The 26,878-nt window shown below is 35.0% G+C and overlaps 1 protein-coding gene across 2 annotated transcripts in view; it reads left to right on the forward strand.

Moving 5' to 3' along the window:
• Nucleotides 1-26,878, forward strand: part of Acss3 (acyl-CoA synthetase short chain family member 3) — a 145,378-nt gene that overhangs the window by 48,724 nt on the left and 69,776 nt on the right. Inside the window, exons 3-6 of one of the 2 annotated variants that reach the window (XM_019210574.2) lie at nucleotides 4,777-4,965; nucleotides 8,141-8,275; nucleotides 20,634-20,714; nucleotides 20,797-20,892. In XM_019210574.2, the coding sequence (XP_019066119.1) occupies nucleotides 4,777-4,965; nucleotides 8,141-8,275; nucleotides 20,634-20,714; nucleotides 20,797-20,892 (501 nt within the window). The remainder of the gene's footprint in view (nucleotides 1-4,776; nucleotides 4,966-8,140; nucleotides 8,276-20,633; nucleotides 20,715-20,796; nucleotides 20,893-26,878) is intronic. The other variant, XM_019210575.2, reaches the window with a different exon arrangement.

The following is a 26,878-nucleotide window of genomic DNA, read 5'->3' on the forward strand; positions in this document are numbered from 1 at the left end:
TGGTTGCACAGAACTGATGCAACCTCATTTGACAGGTGTGTTCAGGGCAAAGGTTGACAACTCAGATGCTCACAGGAGCCAGACAGATAACACAAATGACAGAAGTGAGTGAGAGAAAAATCAACTGATGCATATATCAATTTGTAGTTTGGAATTATGGTGTAAATATACAATATAAAATGAACATACTTAGGATCTAGAGGAATACATTTTAAATATGGTAGAAAGAAAATGTAAGCTCTCTCATTGCTTGATTGGGTTTAGTTGAACATTATTTTTATTCAACAGTAGGCACCATCTTATTTACTTTCTTGTTTGTTGAATAAAATGTTGAACAACAAAAACAAAGGAGTAGAGCTTTAGTTTGGCCTACATTTTCAGTCCTTGTTTGGATGGCTCCAATGCAGAAGCAGCATGGCGCATGGTCCTGGATGGAGCACAGTTGCTCATTCTGTAGCAGCCAGGAGGCAGAATAAGGGAAGAGGCAGAGAAAAAAGTCTACTTTTTTAGTTAGTATTCTCAGGGAATCATCTACAACCAGGCATCCCCACCTAAAGCATATTCAGCTACTGAACTTGTGAATGAATGAATTCACTAATGAGTATAGAGCCCCCATGATCCAATTATCTTCCACATGAGAATCTCAGGGAGGGCATTTTAGATCTAAACTATAGCATTCTGTCCCTGGCCCCTAAATCTTATGTCTTTCTCTTTATGCAAAATGTGTTGGTCCGACTCTAAGAGTCACCAAAGTTTTAACAGTTCCTACTTGTTGAAAAGTCTAAATTCAGTCTTCTCTAAGATTCAAGGAAAATTCTTAGCAGTGAGCCCCTATGAAAATAATAAAGAAAATTGTGTACTTCCAACACACAGTGGCACAGGGTAAACATTCCCATTCTGAAAGAGAGAAATAGTCGAATAGAAAATAAGGGAACCAAAGTGAAACTGAAACCCATCAGGGCAAATATTAAATCCTGCAGCCTATGCCCAATACCCAGAGCAGGTTATGATAAGATGTGAGCTCCAGAGGGCGTGGGCAGCCCTGCTCCTACTGCATTGCCAGTTGTAGCTCTCATGGACTCTCTTTTGTGGTGGCTGTGCTCATTGTGTGCAGCATTCCTCTGCAAATATTCCATGCTCCTGCACCCTCATCTTTCTGGAGTCTCCAGTACACTTTCAGCTTGACTCTTATAGCATCATGCATTGCTTTCTCAGGGGCACACTGCCTGGCCTCTGATAACTTCTGGAATCTGAGTGGAAGCCTTTCTCATTCCATAACTCTTATGTTTTGTGTGCCTGTAACATCAGCAGTACATGGCTGATACCAACATTTTCTGCTTGCTCAAAGAGTAGCCTGGCCCCTTTAGAACCTATCTGCACAGGGCTCTAATTGCCTGAATGACTGAACTTGGGGAAATATTTCCCTCTGTCACTCTGAATGAACCAGCCATCCAGGGGCTGTCTTCTCAAACAAAAGCTTTCCAGTTTTGCATCCTTGAATCTATCAAGGATCAGATTTTGCCGATTCCTGATATACTTTTGTGTCATCTTTTTAATTGTCCTGATTTAAAATATTTGTCTTTTATTTTTAATTAAATCTTCCCAGCAGTCATACTCTCCATAGCCTTAAATTTGTAGGCACTTCTTTTCTGATGAAACTTCAAAATTTCTAAATTATTCAGCTATATCATTTATTGCTGATTTTTATTGCAGATACGCCTAAAATCTCCTAGCAGTACTCACACCAGAATCTGAACATTGGGCTGTCTTGAAATTTTTTCCAGCAGATTAATTAGCTTGCTAAAATCTGCTAGTCGTACTCAGACCATAATCTGAACACTGGGCTTTCTTGCAATTTTTTCCAGCAGATTAATTAGTTTGCTGCTCTTAATCTGAGTATCCTGCAAAGTCTCAGAACATGAGCAAAATATATGCTACTTTTCTGCCAGAGCATAGCATAAATGGCTTCTAGTCCAACTGCCAAAGGACTCCTTGTTCCCAACCTAAACCTCCTCTACTGTGTGCATTTCTATCAGCACTCTGGTGTTCAAAGCTCAGATCAGAATCTTCCGTGAAGCTCAGCTAATAGCTCTTTAGGTTTTTGTCTAGCTGATGTCTGTAAATTTTTCCAAACACTTCTCACAAAGTCTTGTTAAATCTTTTAAACCACATAGTTAGATACAGTCTCAGTAACACACACTTCTCTGGCATCAAAAAAAATCTTAGTTTACTTTCTTTTCACTGAGACAAAATACCTAACACTAGCAACTCAAAGGAGGAAAGTTGTACTTTGGCTCATGTTTTAGTCCATGTTTGGCAGCCTGCAAAACATGGCAGAGGAAAAGGTACTCAGTCAATGGAAACCAGAAAGCAGAATAAGAAAGGTGAAAGGAAGGATATGAATACATCATTCCAGGACACATCTCCAGTGACTCACTTAAATCAAGCCTCACCTCTTAATACTACTTTCTGCTACTGAACTCATCATTGAATGAATCCACTGATAAGTATAGTATCTGCCCAATTCATTTTCCACACACATGAGAATTTGGGGGGAAATTTTTGATCTAAACTATAAAAAAACACTATTCAAGATATTGAAGTTCCAGGTGTGAATATTTAAACTACTTTCCTTCATCTGTCTCAGAGCTGTACTTATAGAGTATATTTAACAATATCATCACAGAGCATAGTCATTTTTGCAGGGATTACACATTGAATTGTTCAACTATAGATTCCCAATATTTATTTTGGTTTTTATACTGTATAGAACTTAAGTTCAAGATTTATGTAACTTTGGTATATTTTTCTTACAGCTTTCTGCTCGCTGGATATAGAGTGCTTAAAACATAGCACTCAATTATAGAATTTGGAGTACAGGGAAGAAGAAAACACTTAAGTTTTTTAAAACTTTCTTTCACTATTGCCCTTCACTTTAAGCACATTTCCTTTATCTACACAGAGAATGCAAATAGAAGAAAGAAACCGTGGGAAAAAATAAGCAGGTTTTAGAAGTCTTTGAATATTTTCAAGGAGAGTTTGAAATAAAAGAAACCACAAATAGCGATGTTGCCTAATTCCTTTTTCAAGCCTTCTCTATTCATTATCTTGAACGATCGTGTTCAAAAGCAAGGCAGAGTACTTCCAGTTGCCCACTGGACCACTGTAGGCTCTTTAGAATGGACCTGATGGACAACTGCCATGTCACTTGTTCCTCTTCCAGCTTCAGGGTCTTCTTACTTTTCCAAGGGAGAGTGTCACTTACGATCTTCATCCCACTTACATTTTTATGCTGTTGTTTCCCCTTCCTGGAATAATGTACTCACAGGTGTCCACTTACTCTCTGCCTTGTACATGTCTTTGCTAAAAGGGCACTTTCTTAATGAAGTCTCCCCAATTCTCCCACTGCCAATGACATCCACCCCTGCCCTGTTTTTCATCACCCTTTTCTCCAGTCCCCTATGCTCTTCTATAAGTTTGGTGATTTAAAAATATAATATATACAGAAATTAATATGTTTATTGTTGGGAGGGCTTGCTAAATGGCAACACATTTTTAACTGAGAGAATATTTTAAAGTAAATTTTGTGATACTGAGGACTAAACTCAAGGCCTTTACTCCTCCATCCCCCTTTTTTTATCCTAAGGCAGTGCTACATCTTGCTACAATTGTCCTGTGGGATGGTTTTTGCAACAAATTATATAATGTGTAGGATTATGATCTATTTTGATTTCATCACTAAAATTGCAAAAGCTTATGTTAAGAGGAAAAAGACATTTGTATGTTTGGTCTTAAAAATACATGTTACAAGTCAAAAGAAGTATGTGTGTGTGTTGATCTCAATGGAAATTACTTTGTATAAAAAATTAGCATACAAAATATAATGAAAAATAATTTTCTTGAATAGAAAGAACAAATACTATAAGATGATAGAATGAAGAGACAATCTACAGAATAGAAAAAATACTCACTATTCCTTGGGTAAAGCATATCTAGAATATATAAAGTACTCAAAAATTTGAAATTAGACATCAGGATATAAGTCCCAATCAAAATGGACAACCATGGGCTGGGGATTTTGCTCAATGGTTCTGGCATCTGCCTTGCAAGCACAAGGTCCCAAGTTCGATCCCTGGTACAAAAGAAAAAAAAAAAAAGAAATACTCAATATTGCTGGCCATTATAGAAATGCAAATTAAAACTGCACAGAGATTCCATCTTACTCCAGAAAGATTAGCTATCATCAAGAACACAAATAATAACAAACCCTGGTAAGGCTGCAAAGAAAAATGAACCCTTTAACATTGTTGGTGGGGATGTAAACTAGCATAACCATTATGAAAACGAGTATTGAGAATTCTCAAAAAAAAAAAAAACACGTAGAAATTCCAGCTATTTCCATTCTAGAATCTTCCTGAAAAAGTTAAAGGCATCATATTACAGGGATACATGCATACCCATGTTTATAGCAGCGCAGCTCATAATGGGTAAATCTTGAAAAATTCCTATGTCCATCAACAGATGAATGGTTAAAGAAAATGGTGTTTATGCACAGTGAAATAATACTACATGACAAAGAAAGATAAACTTGAGTCATTTATAGGAAAATCGATGCACCTCAATATCATAATGTTAAAAGAAATAAATCATATGCATGAGCTTAAATATTGCATGGTTTCTCTTGTGTGAGAAATATCTGTATTTACTGCCTTAACTTGTAGGTTTAGTGAAATAATATAGAATACTCTTTAGTGATCTAATGATTTTTTTTAACAGGTCTCTAAACTAGCTGGTGTTTTGGTCAAGTATGGTGTCAGAAAAGGTGACACTGTGGTCATCTACATGCCCATGATCCCACAAGCAATGTATACCATGCTGGCGTGTGCAAGGATAGGAGCTATCCACAGTCTCATATTTGGGGGATTTGCATCTAAAGAACTAAGTAGTCGCATTGATCATTCAAAGGTAGGTGTTTTCTCTGGGGAAGTGAAGTTGTGGCTACCCACAGAATAGCCACACTAACCTATGAAGAGATCTATCAAGAATAATTTTACATTTTGATCTTCCTCATAAATAGGATGCTTACGATTTACTTTTTCTTTAATGTGTAAGCATTAACCCAATGTTTATTTTTGAGTTAGTTCTATTTTTGAATTAGTTAATGAAAGGAATCTTTCTCGGCAACCACTGAGCTCTGCTATTATAGCACATAGCTTTAGAAATTGCACAAACAAATGGTTATGTCTATTTCTTATTAAGACTGTACCAAAAGATCCCTAATTAAGGAAATATATTCTGAATTAGAAGAAGAATTTTCTTTTTGGTTTGGTGGCTAAAGAAGGATTTCCAAAAAAGGAGATGACTGAATTAAAAATCTTGGCTAAGATTCATATAGTTTAAAAGAATGATGTAGTGGATCCTCAAATGTAGAAAGAATACAAATCAAAAATTAGAGGCAGGAAAATGTAATTCTCTTTTGGGGGAGCAGCCATCAGATTGGGGTGACAGGTGAGCTTGCAAAGGGAGGCTTTGTCTGAGCTGTAGACAAATCAGTGAAAACATTTAAGCAGGAGTGCCAAGAATTTAGGTTTAAAGACTGCCAAGAATTGGAAAGCTTTCTAAATGACATGCATGAAGGAGAGGCTAGAGGTTGAGGTAAGAACCTTTGGCAAGTGGTATGTTTGTAAAACAATAGGAAATATCAATAATAAAATGTTATATAATTGAAGAAGTTCTCATATATATTACATGTACACACAAACATATAGCCTTGTTAAAGAATTTAGTCAATAAATGCATGATCTTCTAGGGAAAGACACATCAAATGTAAGAAAAGATGGAGATAGAGACACAAATCTGAGATATTTAGAGAAAACTAATATTTGAATTATGAATTTTTAAGTTATGATTTAAAAATATATAGGCTAAAGGAAGATGAGGAAAGAAGTCCATGATAGGAAGAAGAGGTGGCTGACCTTTCGAGGTTTGCAAGCCTGAGATAAAACATTCTTAACAGAGCAAGGGTAATAGTGTATGTGGAAGTTTCCCCGGTGGGTTTGTATCTTATTTCATCAGGTAATAGACCAGATATTAAAAGTAGGAAGCTGTTTTGTGAACTGAACACCTGAGATATTATTTTAAAAATCATGTTGAATTAGTGCTTATGAAGAAAATCTAGGGGGAATTATTGATCTGTTACTTACCCGCAAATGGATAGCAAGCTGGTGACTTCTCTGGAGCTATTGACTCCAGAAATTCTGACAAAGATATTATATGTGTTACTTCTCCTTCAAAACATTTTGTAAGATATGAGGAAATTTAAAGAATATATAGGAGGCTCCATTTGTAACATACACTCAAATCTACGTAACTTTCTTTAGGAACTTAGTTAATAACTACACAGTTTTATGAGCAAGGCTACTGGGCAGATCAAATTTAAGAAGAGAAGATGGAGGTAGAAACACACATGTGAAATATTTCAAGAAAAGTAGTAAATGAAGTTTTTGTTGTGTCATAATTCTTAAATAGGCTATAAAATATTTTTACTTTAGCAGATATAGATGGAAAGGATACGTTCTCACAAATCGATGTAGGCCCTCTAAAAACTCTAATGAAATGCTATTAATAGAAATCTAAAACAGATTATTTTTCTGGAAGACTTTATTGCATTATTAAAGTTCTGTTATGTTCCATATAGTTTTATAATTTGCTATTTAATCTTACCTTCATTTTTCTAGACATCTAATCTTACAGAATATTATCTAGAGCTAATTTGCAAGTACTGAAGATATTAAAATGTATATTACATTCAAATACTATCTTTAAAACATAAAAAATGAAGATAAGACTTACTTCTGTTTCTTTTTAGCTTGATGTAGCAGAATGAGAAACATTCTGCAGTGTGATAGACTGGTCCTCTCTCTGTCTCCACCTCCTGTAACCTGGGCCAAGCTATATAAATGCGCTAAATTGCATTCTATGAATATTAAGTGTAATTCAAAAGCAAAAAATACTGTATATGTACATTTTTTTCCATAGATGAAATGTCTGCTAACCAACAATCAGAATTCAAGAATAGATGCAATATAATGGATTGATAATCTGTCTCTTGAATTATTTATTATATGTTTCCTTTACTTTGGATTTCTTGTGAAGAAACACTACTTTAAATAATAGACATTTTGTTCCTGCAAATTAATATGTACTTTGCTTCACTTCCACACTTTTTATTGAGAGCTTATGATATAACAACCACTTTATGAGTCAGAGGAGACACAAAAATAAATGACATCCAAACTTGACTTTGGAGGAGCTTGAAGTGCAGTAGTGAAGAGCAATATGCATGTTGACTAGAGATGAATATCTGAAGCATGTTCAACACTTATCCAGGAGGAGAGGTTAACCCAAATGATGTCCCTGCCAGGGACACCTTATGGCCACACCTACATGTCTTGAACAGTGATTAGCAAGTTGTCAGGTTAAGTAGCATGCTGCGTGCATCTTATGGACACAGACATGCCCACACTTTGTAAGCTTGAAACTTAAGTCATTTGAGCATTCTTTTAAAAAATATAAGATTGTAAATATAATATTCTGTGAGCATTCTCATGTATTTAGAACAAGAAAACCAGTCAGAAAGGAGTATTGGAGATTTAGATCCTTTCTTCTGTAAACTCTTATGGCATTTAAAAGAGACACTCTTACAAAAGTCTTAGAAGTGCTTCTAAGCCTGGTGTTCTTCCCATAAAAAAAAGCTATAACTTTAGCAGCAACCAGCTTTTAGGAGTGTGTGTGTGTGTGTGTGTACACGTGCATGTGTCTTTGCTGCTGAGGGCCAACACGTTTATGTGTAATTGGATCATGGCAAATTCACCTGGCTTACCAAGCCTTTTTAGAAGGTATTTTGCATAGTGCATATCTATGAGGACAAAACATCACGAGTGTGTAATTTTGAACAGGTGAAATTTATGTGGAAGTGATTGTTTATAACATTTTAAAAGGGCTTATTGGTTTTCAGATAATTTATTCAATAGAGAATGAAATTATTCTAACATTTAAACTTCCCATCTGTGCCTGAAATATTGTGATTAGTTTAATTAGGATTATTAAATCTTTCTTGCTCTCTTTTTTTTCATTTTAGCCCAAGGTGGTTGTTACAGCCTCATTTGGCATTGAACCTGGAAGGAAGGTAGAATACATCCCACTTATAGAAGAAGCCCTAAGAATAGGACACCACAAGCCAGATAAAGTTCTCATTTATAGTCGTCCAAATATGGTAAATTAAATATTTAATTTGGTTCTTGTTTATGGTACTGCAGTAAGGATGATTCTCGTCCTATTTAAAAGAGACACTTAATTGATAAACTGGTGAATATATATCCTGAATGTTTTTGTTATTTCTAGAAAGAAAGATATAAATAACACTTACTGTCTTTATGAAAAGTAACTTAAAATATATAAATTGAAATATCAAAATATATTACTATTAATAAATTCAGTTTTGTTGTGTTGTTACTTTGAGTTTTATAATAATCAACAAATACTAATTGACTGCATACTATTTGATGTTTAAGAATCTCTAATAATTTTGACCTGATGACCACCTTAGTTTTACACACAAGCAAGTCCTCAGCTATTAATGATGGGGTCAAATTGTGTTCTTTGAACAATAAAATATTTTTGTGAAAGAGAAATTATGAGAGTGCAAAGAATCATGTCCGATTGTGGGAAATTCCTGAGAGGTTATCTGCAGAAAATACATGATAGGATAAGAGTGCAGTGTTGAAACTACGTCGTTTTGATTAGCACCCAGCAATTTCCATTACCACGTTAAATTCCTGGGTAGAGATTTAGTAGTGTGTAGTTCATAAACTTCTGTACTCAAATGATTTTAATGTCCTTACTGTCTTGAAGAAGAAGTCTAAGTTTTTTTTCAGATGACCACAGTCATGTTTTTTTGACAGACTGTTGCTATTAAAATCAAGGAATACAGTGAGCAACAAAAAAGTTCTCAGGTAAGAGAGGATAGTGGAATAGAAGAAACACATGCAAAAAAGCATGCTTGAGTGTCTGTATGCTGTTCAAATGCATATGGATTCATGTAGGATTTATAAAGAACTTATGATAGGCTGAGCTCAGTGCTATGCACTATGAAATGCTTTCTTAAATGTAGTTTTCACAAATTCATTGTATTTTATTTATAAAGAAACTCAGCCGTGAAGCAGCCAAAGTACAAAGCCCAGCTACTATGTGGTATTGCCAAAATTTAATTCTGGTTTGATGACTTTTGAACAAAAAGGTTTATATTATTTCTTTCACTCTATAAACACATGGTGTAAGGATATTAATGTTTCCTATTCAGACTTTTTCAATGTATGCCTCTTTTTCTTTCTTCTTAATAGAGATATGCTTTCCCCTGCTCAACCCCCAGCCTGCAACTAGCTTGCTAAATCTATCTCCCTCCTCCTTTCTTCTCCAGATTCTTTCTTCTATTGTGACACAGATGAGGGCTTTGAATGACTTTGCCCTTTATGTGAGACCTACTGTTTAGGCAGTAATTAAACCCAGTTGATTGATTTGCTTTGCATTTAGAGAGACAGAAATTAGGAGGCCAATGCATCTCATTAAACAAGATTGCATTTTTGCCAGAGGAAGTAAAAACTTGGCTGCTACTGTGAAGCCTCAGGCAAGCAATGACAGAATCAAGAGAATGTCACATCAGTCACTCTGGTACTCTCCCAATACAACCTTTAGAAAATTGTAACAACTAGGAAAGACGAGCTATAGAAGTAAATGCATTTATGTAAAAGCTAAATATTGACATTTCTTTCCATTCATTTGGTCAGATGTTTATTTATACATACAATTCTTACAATAGAGAATCAACACTCATTCAAGTCTTTCCTCAGAGACTTATAAAAATCCCAGATCTCTAAATTTTTGTGACCATTCAATTTTTTCATTTCACACCAAGATTATATTTATAGGTCTCTAATTGTCATGTCAAAAAGTTTGATAATTTATAATTAGTTGTTTTTATCTCATGAATAAAAATAAATGAAAGTTTGATTTGCTCCGAGCTTACTATTGCTACTTAATCAAATGGCATCAGCTAGTGCCTATCAGAGTGGGGCTAGACAGGCCTCTAGGCCTTACATTTCACCTTGTCATCAGTTCAGGTTGTTATCTATGAATGTGTTCATTCATGTAGGCATTACATTTGTGATATAATATTAAAGCATTCATTCATAAATATACCTATGCAAATAGATGACCAGGTTTACAAACTGATAAACATACTAGAGAGCCACTATCTCCTCATCTTTGTGCTTAGCTCAAGGATCACCTTGATGAAGGAATGGTTACATACATTCTGATTGGTGGACCTCACTAATTTTACTAAGGAATGGAGAGCTCAGTTGTGCCTTTGTTAACGTGTTAATCAATCATTAACCTCTTGATGTGTGATATTGATCTTAATATTTCTGGAAACAATCAGATACTTAATGGGTATTAACTCTACTCGGACAGCTGTGATTCTTCATTAGAGTGACTTCCTTAAATCACTTCTTCACTCTTCATCTTTGTGGCAATTTCAGAGCCACTGTTTTTAGAGACCAGTTTAATATATTTAAAGGTGTACCTGTTTAACTGGTGACTCTGTTATCCCAAAATTTATAACACAGAGCTTGGTTCTCAGAAAAAAAAAAAAAAGAAAAGCTGTGTACCTGTTTAACTGGTGACTCTGTTATCCCAAAATTTATAACACAGAGCTTGGTTCTCAGAGAAAAAAAAGAAAAGTATTTCTATCACATTAATTGATGACCTGGAATGAGGAAAATTTAGACAGCATTTTGGATGTATCACAATGATTTTAAAAATTGGTTAGTGTTCTTGAAAAAGAAAGAGTAAAATTGTCCTTTAACACTGAGGATAATTTGACATTCTCTCATTTGGCTGCAATATTACTCCCAACTGTCCTGATATGAAGAGAAATTTAATAGGTTAGTTGACATTTCATCATGAAGTCAGAACTTCTAAAACAAAAGAAATAGGATACAAAAAATGGAAGTTAGTGTATAAAATTCTCACTGCACATTCATCTATGCAAACATGAAACTCTGTGCTAATTAAGCCTTGAGTGTTGAAGGAAACATAACTGTATCAGATTAAATTTCTTACAGATATCCCCAGATTTGCATAAAACATGTTCCTGTTGTCAATTCAGTTGAAGCCTGCATCACACTACTGGGACTTTTTGTAAAGATTCATCTCAACTCCCAACCTTGAGATTTTTAGTCATAAATCCAATGTTTAGTGCCACACAAATGTTGATTTTTCAACCAGATGTTTTGACTTATATAAATATAGCTACTCTCTGTTGTCCCTTGACTTAACCTTCTTTCTACAGTGCATGTTTTCTGTAATTTGTTGTGTAGGAGGAGGTTCCTTTGGTTCCAGGTCGCGATCTTGATTGGGACAAAGAAATGGCAAAAGCCCAGTCACACGATTGTGTTCCTGTGCTCTCAGAGCACCCTCTGTATATTCTTTACACATCTGGAACAACTGGGTTGCCTAAGGTATGCACACTCTTAGGGATAACTATCTATAAGAATGCATTTCCTTCGCACCGAGAATATCTCATTACTGACTTGTAATGCTCACCGATTGCACCTTGATGCTTAGACATAGGTTATAGCATAAAGAAATTTATTCTAAGCATGTGTTTAATTTTGTGTTTAATTTATGTATCTACTTTTGCAGCAATGGGGATCAAAGTCGGGACAAAAAAGCATGAATTCTAAATGAGATTAAATTATTTTTAAAAATTGAGATGTAGCTTCCTTATTATGGAATGATTTTTGATCTAGGAGAATTTGATTCTTTGCCATAATTGCATTTGAGAATTGTTCTTGAGAATTTGAATAATAGCTATTTATCCAGAGTATTGAACTGTTAAATTTAAAATGTGGAAGGTAGTCAATAGGGTTTTTTGTTTGTTTGTTTTGAGACAGGTTCTAACTATGCAGTTCAGGTTGGCCCTGAACTCACTATGTAGCCAAGTTTGCCCATGAATTGGTGGCAATCATTCTGCCTCAGCCTCTCGAGTACTGGGACTACAGGCATGTGCCACCAAGCCCAGCCAGTACACAACAGTTTTAAATCTGCTTAGTATGAAAGGTGCAAAGCAAAGTTAAAAGCATCAGTATTCATAAATGTTTCAGGTATCAATAAATACTACCTTTGCCTGGTATTCCAAATGATATTGTTTCTTTATATAACTTCACAAGTATAATTTTTCTTACTCATCTTTATTAGACGATTCAGTACTTGTTGAATCATAGCATTTCACTAGAGGAAGAGAATTTCACAATCATTTGCATCACTGTGAACAGAATACCTATTATTATTAGATTTCTGGAGCATCAGAATTCTGAAAATGTATTTTCTTAATTTTAGTTACTTTAAAAGTTAATATAGTTTTAAAAGGAAGTTGAAGACATTCCATTGAAATTTGCTTATTGAAAAGAAAATCTTTGACAAGGGAATATGACCTCACCATGGCTAGAGATCCTTTTATTACATTTTGTTCTGCCATCATGTTTTGTATGGAGTTGGGAGTCAGTAAAGTTTCTTCAATGTATAAATGAATATAAACAAATACATAAAGGTACTTGTTTTAACTGAGGTGTTGTGATCGATAGAATTCTAGTCCTTTAGTTACTAAATATTTGCTATGCTGAAGGCTGAGATTTGTTTCTTTAAACAATCCATGCATTTTTCTGATACAATTTTCACCTACCAGATTTTGCCATTCACCCACCACATGGTGTTCAAGTTAACATTTGACAATAAAATAAAAAAGGGGCCAGGCACTGTGGTTTATGCACAATTTTACCCAGCATTAAGGTACGCTGAGTCAGGAGACTTGCAAGTTTGAATCCTGCTAAGGCAACTTAGGGAGACTCTGTCTCTTAAAAAAAAAAATTCTGGATATGTAGCTCTGTTATAAAGAGTGCCCTGGGGTTCCAGCCCCAACACTATAAGTAAATATATAAGAAAGAAAACTCAGTAAATGAAATACACTCTAAAAGTATTAAAATGAGAGGAAATGCTGCATCTGAAAACATAGTATAACTTATATTTAAAATATATATAAAAAAATCAAATAACAATTTTACCTTCTTAAATATCTCAGGAAATCTTATAAAACGTTTGTTTCATCTCAAGACTTTAAATTGCTTTGAAATTCCCTGGAACCTGAATTGGGACCTGGATAAAAGGAGAAGGGATCATCAGCAATTGGAAGCTGATGCATCCAATGTAGAAGAAATAGAATAAAAGTAAAAAACAGACCATTAAGTTTGAAAATGGTGATTCCAAATAAGGAAGGCAGGAAGCCCCCCCCTTTTTTAAGCTAACCCAGTTCTCTTTTTTTGTTGTTGTTGTTTTTTGGTTTTTGGTTTTTTGAGACAGGGTCTCACTATGTAGTTGAGACTGACCTGGAACTCACTATGTAGCCTAGACTTGTCTGGAACTCACAGTGATCCTCCTGCCTCAGCCTCCCAAGTGCTAGGATTACAAAACCCGGTTCTCTTAGTCAAGAAGTTTGTTTCTGGATTTCTTTCAGTACCCAAACTGAAGATCCTTTGATGTTTCTTTCATCCTCTCTCATTTTCCTCCTAATATATCTTACCAAAGAGTAAATACCAGTGAATTGGAGATGGCTTTAATTATTTGGAAATTTCCCCATTTACATTGAATTTGGCTCAGTCCTCATTCTATGTGAGAAGAGATAAAACTAGACGTAAACCACAGTCCCACTAATCCAGTCTAGTCTGGAGGAAATGTGCATGTGCATAAGGGATGGCAAGACAGACTGTGAGTCCATTTTTAGGGAGATGGGTAATGAGACACAAAGAGGCAAGGAGGTTGCTTGGAGGGCTGTTTAGTTTAGGGTTTCCCTTTTACATTTAATGGGGAGGAATTGGATTTGGCTGAAGGTTAGGAGTGACAAAGGAGGAGTGCAAGAATTGGCACCTGAGAAAACAGAGAGGTGATTTTGAATATTTACTACAAGAGAAATAGAGGAGGATGGTTTGGGGCTAAGAGAGCCATATCAAGGATGATTTATCTCCACTGCCTGGAGATGCCCAGTTAGCAGGGGAAGTGAGAGTCTGAGCCCAAGAAGTACAACTGGGGCTGGTGCTCAGACCTTTGTGTGTCATGGTAGAGGGCTGGCATTGAAGTCACAGGCGTGAATGGGTTTTACAAAGTATGACCTGCAGAACCACAAGGTAAGATAAGGGCTTCTCAGTGGCCCTCAGACACACCTTTCTCCACTCCATTTAACTTAAGAACTAGAATTGTTTTGGAGTTATATTTTGCCAACTGAACTTTTTGCTACTTATTTTAATCGACTTACACATATCATGAGAGGTCTTAGAGTCCATCATCACACTGCTTTGGTTCTGCTGTTTCACTGACTAGTCACAAAATGTGACTCTAGCAGATCCTCAGAATACTTGAATCATCTCTAACTACTCCAGTTAGCTCTTCAGACTTCTTTATTCATACAATTCTCACCTCATTTTTGTAGCTCTAACAAGAATGATTAATATATGAATTTTAATATTGCTATCTCCAGAATGCAAGGACAGGAAGGATGAGCACATGCGCAGTAGCTAAGTACACTTTGTAGCATCACAGTTTGTTTTCTTGATCTCTTTGACATACACGAGGAAAACAATATTGCGAGCGCATATAAATACTCTGTTTAAAATGCTTATTGTTTATAGGCACATATAAGACAGCTATAAGGGAGTCCTTCTGGGGGGAAATCTGCATATATATTTGCATCTTAGCATCTCCCCACTGTGGAGTTATCAGGTTGCTGTATGACAGGTTAAACTCTTAATTACAAATACCCTAACAATCTCCACTAAGCTACTTTTCATACATTTTTGTTGTGTTGTGGACTTCTATCCTGTATTGATTTGGTACCTGTATTCAGTGTATCTTGAGGCCCTAGACAATAAAAATTCTTCATTTGCATGGAGAGTTCTTTTGGGAAGGGGAGATTTAGCAATGGTCATATTTATTACCTTCCAGCTTGGTATCATGGAGGGACACCAATAACAGCAAAAATAAATAAATCCAGTGGCAAAGGCGAATAGGAGAACACAAGAGAGTATTGAAAGGAAGGTATAACAGGGAGGTGACAGATACGGCTTTTTGTTCTTTGTGCATTTCTACAACTTATATAACTTTTATTTCTACTTGTTATTAGATTTTATTCTTATTCTCTGCTCTAGGAAAAAAAGAAATGTGTGTGTGTGTGTGTGTGTGTGTGTGTGTGTGTGTTCATGTGTGTAAGGGAGAGGGGTGTGTGTGAATTTTTTACTTTATTTTTAATGTGTGGTACAATTCTTGCAGTTAAAATGCAGAACTTGCTACATCTTTGTTCCAGCTGTTCAGATCAATAAAAAATTATACAGTTGTTGAAAGTATCTTCCACAGAAATAGTTTCAGAGTCACCCAAAAACTTACAGCAAGAGATTTTATATTAGATAAAATAGCCCAGACGGAATCATTCCATTTCTCCTAAAATGATGCACTAAATTCAACAAATTTCAAGGGTTTCTCCTGAACAAAGAAAGGTCTTTTTTTAAGAATTGCATTGTTCCCACTAGAGTTTCTTCACACCACTGTTCATTCACTCAGTCAACAAATGCATGAAATGCCTATTCTACCCCAGACATGGCACTGAAGATACAAAGGTGTTAGCCTCGCAGCACTGAGAGGCGGAGCAGGTCCAAGATGGGCTGGTGACACCAATGCTCTGATGAGGTTGGCTGTCCCTCGGGACTGAGGGACAGAAGGGAGAAACACACAACACCACAGGTATTGCTACCTGCAAAGGGAAAGGAACAACATGTAGTCCACAAAAGAAGCTATATTTTTTATCGTCTGCACAATACATGATATTTTCTAGAAAAAATAAATTCGCAAAGCGATTGCTGTCTAATTCCTCAATTTAGTAAGCCATGGGAAAAGACCTTCTGACTGATTAGCAAAGGATATTTAAGCTGGGAAAGAACAGCTGGGAGAATGGCTGCCATTGTGTATGGCAAAATGCTTGTGCGCAGCTTGCTGACTGAGAGGTGAGGCATGTGCCCAGGGGAGGCAGTGCTAAGACAGTGTCTTGTGGGTGTAAGTAGGAACTAATCATATTCTGGGAAGGACTGGGAACTCATTCTAGACAGAGGGAGTGATGCCAATAGTCATTATCATGACAAGACTATCATTGGTGTGCAGAATTTTTGTGTAAATCACAACTATTTTTCTCATTATTCTCTAACTCCAACCATCCTTTGGTATTAGATTTCTAATTTATTTGCTTGTTTGTTTGATTGATTGTTGAAACAGGTTCTCATGTATTTCAGGCTGGCCTAGATCTCACTATATAGCCCAGGCTAGCGTCATATTTATAGCAATCCACCTGTCTCAGGTTTTTGAGTACTGGGATTACAGGTGTGTGCCATTACAGCTGGCATGGATTTTTTTGCATCAAGTATGATATATATTTCCTATCTCTTTTGCTTTTTTCCTCAGCTAGTCAGACTGGGTTGAAGTAAATGTGCATACATGCAAGCACACATATATATATATGAATAAAACATGTATAAGTGTTTTATAACTTAAGTGAGAGAGAGGCTCAACATAGTATAAAGTCTTACAGTATACGCCAATCATTTTTGGCCTTGGAATTCTAAGATTTGCCATCCAGATTTACACACACAGACACACACTCGCACACACACACACACACACACACACATACACAGACATACACACATCCCTTTTAGAATGAAGTGTGCCCAGATCTTATTTTACTCTATACCTCGGTCTTCCCTTCTCTTGCTTATCAGTACCTATAGTTCCAATTGTTTTCTTGAAGTTTCATGAAGTGAAATTTTCTGTTTTACTTTAATGGCTTCATGTATAATATTTTGTAGCTTTTCTTTGCCTTTAAAGGCAGCTGGGTTTCTTAAAGAACTCTCTGTGGCAATTCTGGTTCCATTCCTGGGTGACCAGTAATAATTATTTTTTCCTGTAGAGAATGACTTTTTAGCATACTGTGTACATTCTAAACTGTCGAAAAGAAAGTGGACCCTTACATCATCTTATTTCCCATTGCTGAGATAGAATTAATTTTCATGTTTTCATTTGGAACTCAGCATGTTATTCCCACCTGTGTCTGGATTGTGGCTGATCCTACAGAAAAAAACACAAAGCATAACAAAACACCTCAGGAACAGTATATTGGCAAAATACAAAGATTTCTTGGAATATTTGATTACTTGATGTTTTTACTTTTAAGGTATATAAGAATATAAAGTAAGAAGAATGTAAGTACATATAGAATGTATAGCAGAGATTTAAAACTAAAATACAAGGAGCTTGTTTTTTAGGGGTAAGCATTTGTGATGAATAAATACTTTTACTCCATGCCTCAGATTTCAGATATACTTTAAAAGTGCTACTTTTAGAGCCTGGCATGGTGTGTATGTAGTTCTGGCTACTCTAGAGGCTGAAGCAGGAGGATTAGTTGAGGCCAGGAGTTCAGGCGAGCTTAGGCAACACAGCGAGAACTTGTCTACAGTCACAACAGTGTCCTTTTGTTTGTGATTAGTTTTCTTTATTAAATATAATTTTTAAAAAGACATGTTTTCATGAGGTAAATAGATTTCTCCCTTGCATTGGAATTATCATTATCTGGTAAATATGATTACAAACAAAAAAAAAGTTTGTTTTTTTATGCTATTCAAAAATTTACATTTATAATAAAGAATATGTTAAATTCTAATCTTTCTTTTTTAAACTTCTTATAAAATATCTATATAGAAAATTTTTAAACATTTTAAGTTAAATTATTACTGACAGTAAGTACTGCTACTGACCATAGCTGTACTGTTTTTATCTATGCCATATGAAGCACACAGAAATTTAAAAATTGTGTCATCTGTATATTTTTAGAGGCCAGACCAGACTGCCAATCTAAAGTTTATATTATTTAATGGTAAAAAGATGCTGAACTAAGATTTTTTTATATTTATCCTTTTCAAAAATTAAAATGAAATGTAAAGACCAATGAAAACAAAAATTATGACTTCAAGTCCATTTTTATTATTTTTGATGAAAATTTTTGATGAAAACTTCTAACTATTTTGACATTTCACCTTTTTGGTTGATATCATGACATAGCAAAATAAAAAGCAATACATTCTAAGATGAAGAAAGCAATATTGCTCAAAAGACTTTAAATATTAGACTGGGGTATAGCTAAGCGGTAGAGTATATGCTTGGTGATTTTCAAGGCCCTGACAATACCTAACACAAAGATAAATTTTCGGGGTTTAAAATTTTACATACTTTTTCATTCATGGCTTGCTTAAGTTTTTAAGTCTCACCTTTTTATTTATTTATTTATTTATTTTTTGTCAGATAGATTTAAGTATTCATTGAATTTTAAAGCAATGTTGGTAAACATCATTTGCAGAAACACTGATTTGAGAGAGAAATAGGAATTTGTTAATTTACCTGTGAATTTATCTTATAGGTTTTCCAACTGAATTGCTGCTTAGTGTATACTTAGTTTTTTCATTTCTTTTCATCATTTCCAGGAAAATGCATTTACCATCTGCATCATATAATCTACAAATGTATTCTATTACAATAATTTTAGAATTGTTAATACAAATGCACTGTAAATGCATGGACATGTAAAGTGGCTAGAAAAAAATTTAAAACAGTTTAAGTTAAATCACTACTGACATTAAATTTTGCTACTTACCATAACATATATACAGTATTTTGTCTACAAAAAATACTGTACTTTTCTCCTCTGTCCAATAAATACAATTTTCTAGAAAATAGTTGTTCGAAGTGATTAATATCTAATTCCTCAAGTTATTGGGCCATGGGACAAGACTTTCCAAATAATTAGCAAAGTGTTCTTTTTTTTTTGGTACCGGGGATTGAACTCAGGTCCTTGCACTTGCAAGGCAGGCCACCAAACCACTGAGCTAAATCCCCAGCCCACAAAGTGCTCCTAAAATGGGGTACACTGTAGTGGAAAATAGTTGCTCAGTGTACTTGGTGAACAGCATGTGTCAAGCTTGCTGGCAGAGGACTTAGGGTTTGTAATATTCCCAAGGTGATCAAGAAAGCCAGATATAGGCTCACCATGTCATAGAACCTGGGGATAGCTCTCAAATGCCAACAAAGCTGCATCTGATATTTGCCAGGAGACCAGGTGTTGTTGCAAGCAGATAAAATGTTTCACAGCTTGACACCTGTTTTATTTGTGGTACTTGAGGAGAGCAGTGATTCTTGTTAACTAACAGAAAGTCCATTTCTTTTCCATTCTTCTGATTTGCATATATGTTTTAAAGGGACAGAGATAAACTACAATTAGTAGCAAATTCATTCTTTACCCTTTTATTTAAAATAATTAATATGAATTTTATATAGGGCCGCAATAATCATTGTACTAAAAGGTACTTCAAATACATGAGAGTATATTGTGACTCTCTCTCTCTCTCTCTCTCTCTCTCTCTCTCTCTTTCTCCCTCCCTTTTCTTCCTTCCTTCCTTCCTTCCTTCCTTTCTTCCTTCTTTTTCAGTATGGTGTATGTGGGGCAATCAAACTCAGGACCTTGCACTTACAAGGCAGGCAAGGTGTCACTGAGCTAAATCCCCAGCCCTCTTTCTTTACTTCTTTCTTATTGCTGCTTATTCTGGATATTGATATGGTTCTGTCCTATTGGGCTAATGATAATTTTTCATGGTAAAGCAGTAAATGAAATTATTAATTTTAACATCAGCTTTTATTTATGATGACTCTTGTAACTTGAATTCATAACTTGTTATTGAAGTTGAATATGTTCACAATACTGAGTGAGGAAAGCTGTTGAAAACTGACTTGTGAAAACTGCACAATAATCACCTAACAATCTCTAGTTTTTACTTCAAATTCAATATTAGGCAAATATGTTAGCATAAGGTCCAACTTATCAAGATTCACTTCTCAGAGTTGCAGAATTCATCATTAAAGAGTTGTTCAACTTTGGTACTGTGTTTGCATGACCTCTACTTATCACTGTAACTGGGCTCTTAGACTATGACTTTGTTTGCTCTAAGCAGTCTAGTATGTTTTAAGCATCTTAGGAAATAGATGACCATATCTTGAATACACTTTAGGCATATGGTCAAATTTTAATTTTTTACTCACTTAATTTGTTTCCTTCTGACATCATATCTGAAAATTTTATGTTGAGTCATATGTCTCAGCATAGAAAAAATATTTGTTGTGTGTAATTTTGTGAAACCCTAAGTTTTCTTTAGAAAGTCAAGGATGTCATGTGAAAAGGGATTTTACAAATAACATTGATCAGGACAAATTATTATGGGTTTATTGTTGGAGAAGTGAAAGAAATGATTCAAATAATTGTATAAAAGTCAAAGTAGTTTGGTGTTTACTTTCAACCTGGAAATTTTCAAATAGTATAAAGATGGCAAATATTTTACACATTTTCAGTTAATTTTAACTTCACATTTTCTCTCCTTTAGGGTGTGGTCAGGCCCACTGGGGGATACGCTGTAATGCTAAACTGGACGATGTCTTCCATATATGGACTTAAACCTGGAGAGGTAACCACGGTTTTAGTTTTACACCACATGAAGTTTTTCTGATTAACACATATATGCATTTTATTATCTTCCTATTTTTTAGGTATGGTGGGCAGCTTCTGACTTAGGCTGGGTTGTTGGACATTCCTACATCTGCTACGGACCTCTCCTGCATGGGAACACTACAGTTTTATATGAGGTAAGAAAATAAAAATGGGGCTGGGGATTTAGCTCAGTGGTTCTGCCACCTGCCTCACAAATGCATGGTCCTGATTTCGATCCCTGGTATCAAAAAACAAAACAAAATAAAGAAAACAAAAATAATATCACATATATAAATAATACTTTACTGAAAAGTTTTCAGAAGGTCTCTAGAGTAGGAGCTGTAAAATTTTGATGGAGATAGGAGACAGTTATATCTTCTTTGAGTTAAAAGTAGATTTCAGAAGAGAAAGAGAAATGTAGGAAATAAAAGCTATTTCAATTACATCGAAGGACAAAGTCAATAAAAAATAAATTCTGGACAACATACATTAATAGGCTTAATTCCTACCTCTTCTAGATTTCTAGAAAGGATCTCTAAACTGATACTAATTTCAGAGACATTGAGAAGGAAATAGTTATCATAAAACAAGCAACATTCATTTGCATTTCTTGTATTTGTAGAAAATTATTGGATTTCCAAACATATTTTGTCTTAACTATAGCTAAATATTTCCCAAGGCTTTTGATAAGAACTTTACATACAAAGGAGAGAAGACTGTAGATTTCTTTAAAATATGTTAATGTCACCCTGGAATAAAGTTTTTGAGTTTGTAGTAGAAAATCTCCTTATATGTCTATTCTCTTTCATTTTATCAATGCTTATGTGAAGGCTTAAATGACATACCCATCAGATTTGTAGGAGATCAAAATCTTGGAGAGATAACCAATGTGACAGTTTGCTAAATTATCATTCAGAATGATCCTGGACATTTGGGGCAAGGCTAATAAAATACAAAACTGCAGAAATATTTACATTAGATATTTAAATTGAAACATAATTCAGAAATTAAATAGGAGAAATGTAGCTGCTGGTAGCTTATAGCATTAAATCCCTGAGTATTACAATTGTCCATGCTTTAAACATATGCTGTTGGTAGGATTACTTTAAAAAATACTCATCATATTCAGTGTTATAACTTCACTTTTTTACAATTAAAAGTTTGTTTGGTAAAATGGAGAAGATTAAAAATTAACTAGTTATAAAACACCTGAAAGAAGGGAGCCAGAATGGAAAGAAAATAACATACAAGAGCTAATGAAAGTGGGAGGGGTTACACTAAAAGCAATATGCCCAACATGCATATATTGTATCTTTTGCAATCTAAAGAATTGCCACATATAAATTAACTATTTCTAGCACGCAGAAATATAGAGTTAGATTTAGGAATAATAGAACAATTTAAATATTTATATGGTAGCCAAATGGGTAGAAGCAGAAGGCTCCCCTCTTTGGGCTGGTGATCAAACTCAGAACCTCACACTTGCCAGGCAGGGGCTGTGCAGCTGAGCTGCATCCCTGACCCCAGAAGGTTCTCTTTCATGTAATATAGTCCCTCAAAATCACTTGGTGAAAGTGAAGAAGAATAGTTCACGTGTGGTTTACGAAGACAAGCATTAGATGATGTCAAGGAACTTTACACTGCTAACAGTCTTCGATTCAATGACTCAAAAAAAAAAAAGTAACTATGAGACGCTAATTTCTAGCATCAGAACTTTCTCTTGGTCCCTTCGCCTTTGTGTTCCATCGTTGTTAGCTGGCTGCTTATCTGTCTCTGAATACTCAACCGTATTTAGGCAAACTTTGATGAATGTTAAACCATCATGCACTACAACACATTACTTGTATTATGTGCTATGAGTTGATATGCACTTGGTCATTTGTAATCACTACAACATAAGATAGTATTAACATATCTGTTCACTACTAAAGTCCTTGCAACAGAATAGGTATTCTTTCTGAGATAACTATTCCCCCTGAAGCAAACAAAATCTCAATAGTGTGTGCTTATATTGAACGGTGGCAGTTTTTTTGTAGAATTGTGACAAAGCAGAATTTACTATTGTAAGTATTTATAACTACTTAAGCTGACTGTAGAATTGAGATATAATTTTATGCTATTTACCATTGACTTTCTGTGTTTTCCAAGTTTGCTTAAAACATGATGCTAACACCGTCAAGAGAGTTTGGTTGTTTGTGTTGGCGTGATGAACTGATGAACACTGCATAGTTTCTATAAATATTTGTTTTGTGAATGAGTGAATAAAGTAAACTACATTTGAAACCTTTTCTTCATTCTACTTTCTTTTCTGCAACTTGTAAATGTCCTGAATTCTCTTTGACCATAAAACAAAGCCTTTTTAGGCCCTTGAGAAAATTCTAACTGTCCTGCCTGTATTTTCTTCCTCATTAAACTCCTTGCAAAGTGATCCCGCGGTATCATGAAACTTCACATTCCTTCATTCACTCTTCATCTTATTGTAGGCTGCTTTCTGTCCCCTTCTCTTCAGAGAAGCTGCTGTAGCCGTAGCCGAGGTCACTTCATAAGTGGAAAACTCAAAGGGCCTTTTCCAATCTGATTTTATTTTCTTTTTCAGTAGCATTCAGCTCTGCTGACTGTTCCCTTTAGGGAATTTTGTCTTCTCTTTTAAGGTCTATTCACCTTTGCTATTGTCGGTGCAGTGCTGGCTCTGCTGACTGTTCCGTTTAGGGAATTTTGTCTTCTCTTTTAAGGTCTATTCACCTTTGCTATTGTCGGTGCAGTGCCTTTTCCTGATGTCGCTTTCCCTTTGTCTTTGCTTACCTGGCTTGTTATTATGCTGGAAGGAAGATGCTGCTTATCTTTTATCATCTCTTAAAAGTTTATTTTTTCTGTCTTAGGCTACGTTCAGTGCCTTTTGCTATCTCTCTATTACGCACTGAGCATGTATATCACTAAGCTGATCACACTGTAATGAAATAACTTGTTTACATCGAGACGAGTGGAAGAATAAGAAAATCCAGGCTTCCGGGCAGTGCACTTCACATATTAAGCACTCAGCAAAAGACTGGAGAACTAAATTGTACTTTCCTTTCCATCCTCTCTTCTTTGGTAGGTGGATGTCATTTCCCTCTCTTGGTTACTCTCCATTGCTCCTAGACAGTGGCATTTATTAGACTTCTTTTCTCATTCTGTTTGTATTTCCTAGGTGATTTCTTTGCAGGTAGAGTTGAGTATTATTAATTAAACCAAGGCTCCTAACCCCTTTTCTACATCAGACCTTTGGAATATCATCCTATCATTAGACATTCCTGGATGGTCTGTACATATTTATACTTAAGTTGACGTGAATTGAATGCTTTGCGGTCCACTCTTTCTGGCAAAATGTGCTTCAGTTGTTCTGTTAATGTTACTTCCGTCCACACAGTCATCCAAGTTAAGAACCTGCAAGTGATTCTAACTTCATTGTCCTTACATCTCACACTCTATTTATCTTTGCATCTATTATTTTAATACCTATCACAAGCTTTTTCTCTTTTTTATGTTCCATGTCGTATATCCAGTGCTGACGATCAGCTAGTATGCCATCTTCAAGGAATCCCATTCTGTGCTTGGGCATCCAGTCTGATTTTTGCCTGTGGAATACAGTTGCATATTTCAGATTATCATTAGATAGGCTACGAGCCTTTAGGACAGATATTTCTCCCTTTAGTGTTATTCTTTTCTAGGCTATCCCTATTATTGTGATTTCTGGGCTCTCTTCAATTCAATATCCTTATCAATAACTGTTACAACAGCAGGAAGTCAATAAATATATAGTAAAAAATTATTAATCAAGATATTTAATAGATATTTACAGGAGATTCCCCTTTCCAACAACATAAAACACTTTAATTGCTTACAGAACACATAACAAGATAGGTAAAATAGTGGGCCACAAAAAGCAAAGAAACAACTGGAAAAACCTGGATGAAGGATACACAGTGTGTTTCTATATTATTTCCTACAACTGCACATGAAACCATAATTGCATAAAGTTTTAATTAAAAATTTAAAGAAATTCAAAGAACTTCTGTCTCTTAAAGAGCATTATTCAAATTTAGTTGCATGCTGCAAAGGGTGCAGAGTCACCTGTACCCACCTACATATATAACCACCTGCCTAGTTGCTGGCCTCCAGCTCTCTTCACCCAGTATTCGTATCATATTGGCACTTACACGAATGCCATTCTGCCAGTGATTCAGTAGTTTCCTCAGTTAAAATTCCACCTGCATTCTGATCATATAGCACAGTGACCCTCTTAAGGAATAAAAATCTTAAATATTATATATTACATATTAAAGCTAACCCATCACCTCTTTTCTGATATTTTTTATCTTTGCTTTCCTTAGGCTGATTGGGGTATACTTTATAAGTCCTATATACCATCCAGATTTCTCCAGTTTTACAAACACAATACTGTCATTCTGTAAACTCTTTGTGGTCAAGGAATGCTTGTAATTTCTGCCTGGCCTGGTGCCTTCTAGGAGGTAGGTAAAATTGGTTGAGTGAATGAGCCGTTTTCAGAGGATTAGTTGACAATATGAATGGGAAAACAACAGGGATATAAATTGTCTGACTAATTAATTAAAATGAAGGTAAATTAAGAATGAGTCCTGACTTATCACTAGGCCAGCAAATAAAAAAATAGCCTTTACAAAATAAATTTCCTTCTTGTATCACTATTTTAAGCTAATTTACCAATTGATTTAGCCATCATGTGATGTCCTTGGGGAACTTGTCCATGTTAAGATCATTAGTACTCTGGGTGCTTCACACATAATGGCATAGTATTTGCACATCACATACATGTATCCTCCTATATACTTTATAATCATCTTTAATTTCTTAAAATAACTAATAAAATTTAAATGCCATGTAACTAGTTCTTACACTGTATCATTTAGGGAATAATGGAAAGGAAAAAAGTCTGTATATACTCAGCAAAATTTTTTTTCAATATTGTTGATCTATAAATGAATCAATGGTAGAACCCAGGGATGGAAGCAAAAAACCAAAAATTTTTAGTGCTATTTTAGTTTAATTAATTTATTACTATGTTAAAGTAATAAAAATCCATTCATTTACTAGAAAGCAACATATCATTCATAGAGTTACCTTTTGTAAAGAAAATTGTATGTACAGATCAGTGTGATCAGAATATTTATGTTTAGTCTTAATTAATTATAGAATTTCAGTTCTTCTTGGCCTTTTGGCTAGTATCAAATGTAATTATACAATTTCAAAGCTGTAATATAAACTGGATAATGAATTGGTGTCTGGGACAATCTTTTTCCTTCATGATGAAACCTGACTTAACAACAGTTGATGTTCTGAAATATTATGAGATTTACACTTCATTATGAGCCAAATCATATAGAGTACAACAGGCAGTTTACTAAAAATATCTTACATTGAGTGCAAACAGATCATCTAATTTTATGAATGCATGACGAGACCTTTTTCTTCAACGAAGACAATTTTTTGCAGTTTGGAATTTAATACAAAGCTATTATATCAGCAGAAAAATATTCAAAAAGTATTAAAACTAGGTTGGATATTTAGTTTAACTTTTAGATGCAAATGAGCTAGCTGCTTGAAACAAGCTGCATTTCAACACTCAAGAATACAGTGGATATTTAAATAAGATTTTTCCTGCTATAAGAAAATGCATAGCTCTTTAACAGTAGAGTGAAAACATGTTAGAAAACCTGGGTCTCTGCTTTGCTTTATTATCCATATTATCAAGCACAGTCATATTTAGCTCATTAAAAACAAAAAATCCTTGATGCCCTATACCCCTGCAGCAACAACATTCTTTGTTCATCTTTGTGGGTTTGTCCAGGCCCAACAGTTGTTTTTTGAACTGTTTTCTCCACAATCATTTCCATTTAACTTTTATGCCATTATTTTTAGTAACAATGCCTTATAATACCTCCACTAATCTGCTGCTTTCCAAATCCAAATGGGTATTTTTAGCCCTCATCCTGATCAGCGTCTCTTCAACATTTGAGAATGTTGGCATTCCGCCCCTCTTAATTATTTTGTTGCTTTCCAAGGCACAACATATTCTGCTCATTTGGGCCACAGGGGTTTTGCTTATTTTTGCTCTTTCCTGGAAAT

Source organism: Fukomys damarensis, unplaced genomic scaffold, assembly GCF_012274545.1.
Source record: "Fukomys damarensis isolate Sample0158 unplaced genomic scaffold, DMR_v1.0_HiC HiC_scaffold_15, whole genome shotgun sequence".
In the NCBI taxonomy this organism is placed as follows: Eukaryota; Metazoa; Chordata; class Mammalia; order Rodentia; family Bathyergidae; genus Fukomys; species Fukomys damarensis.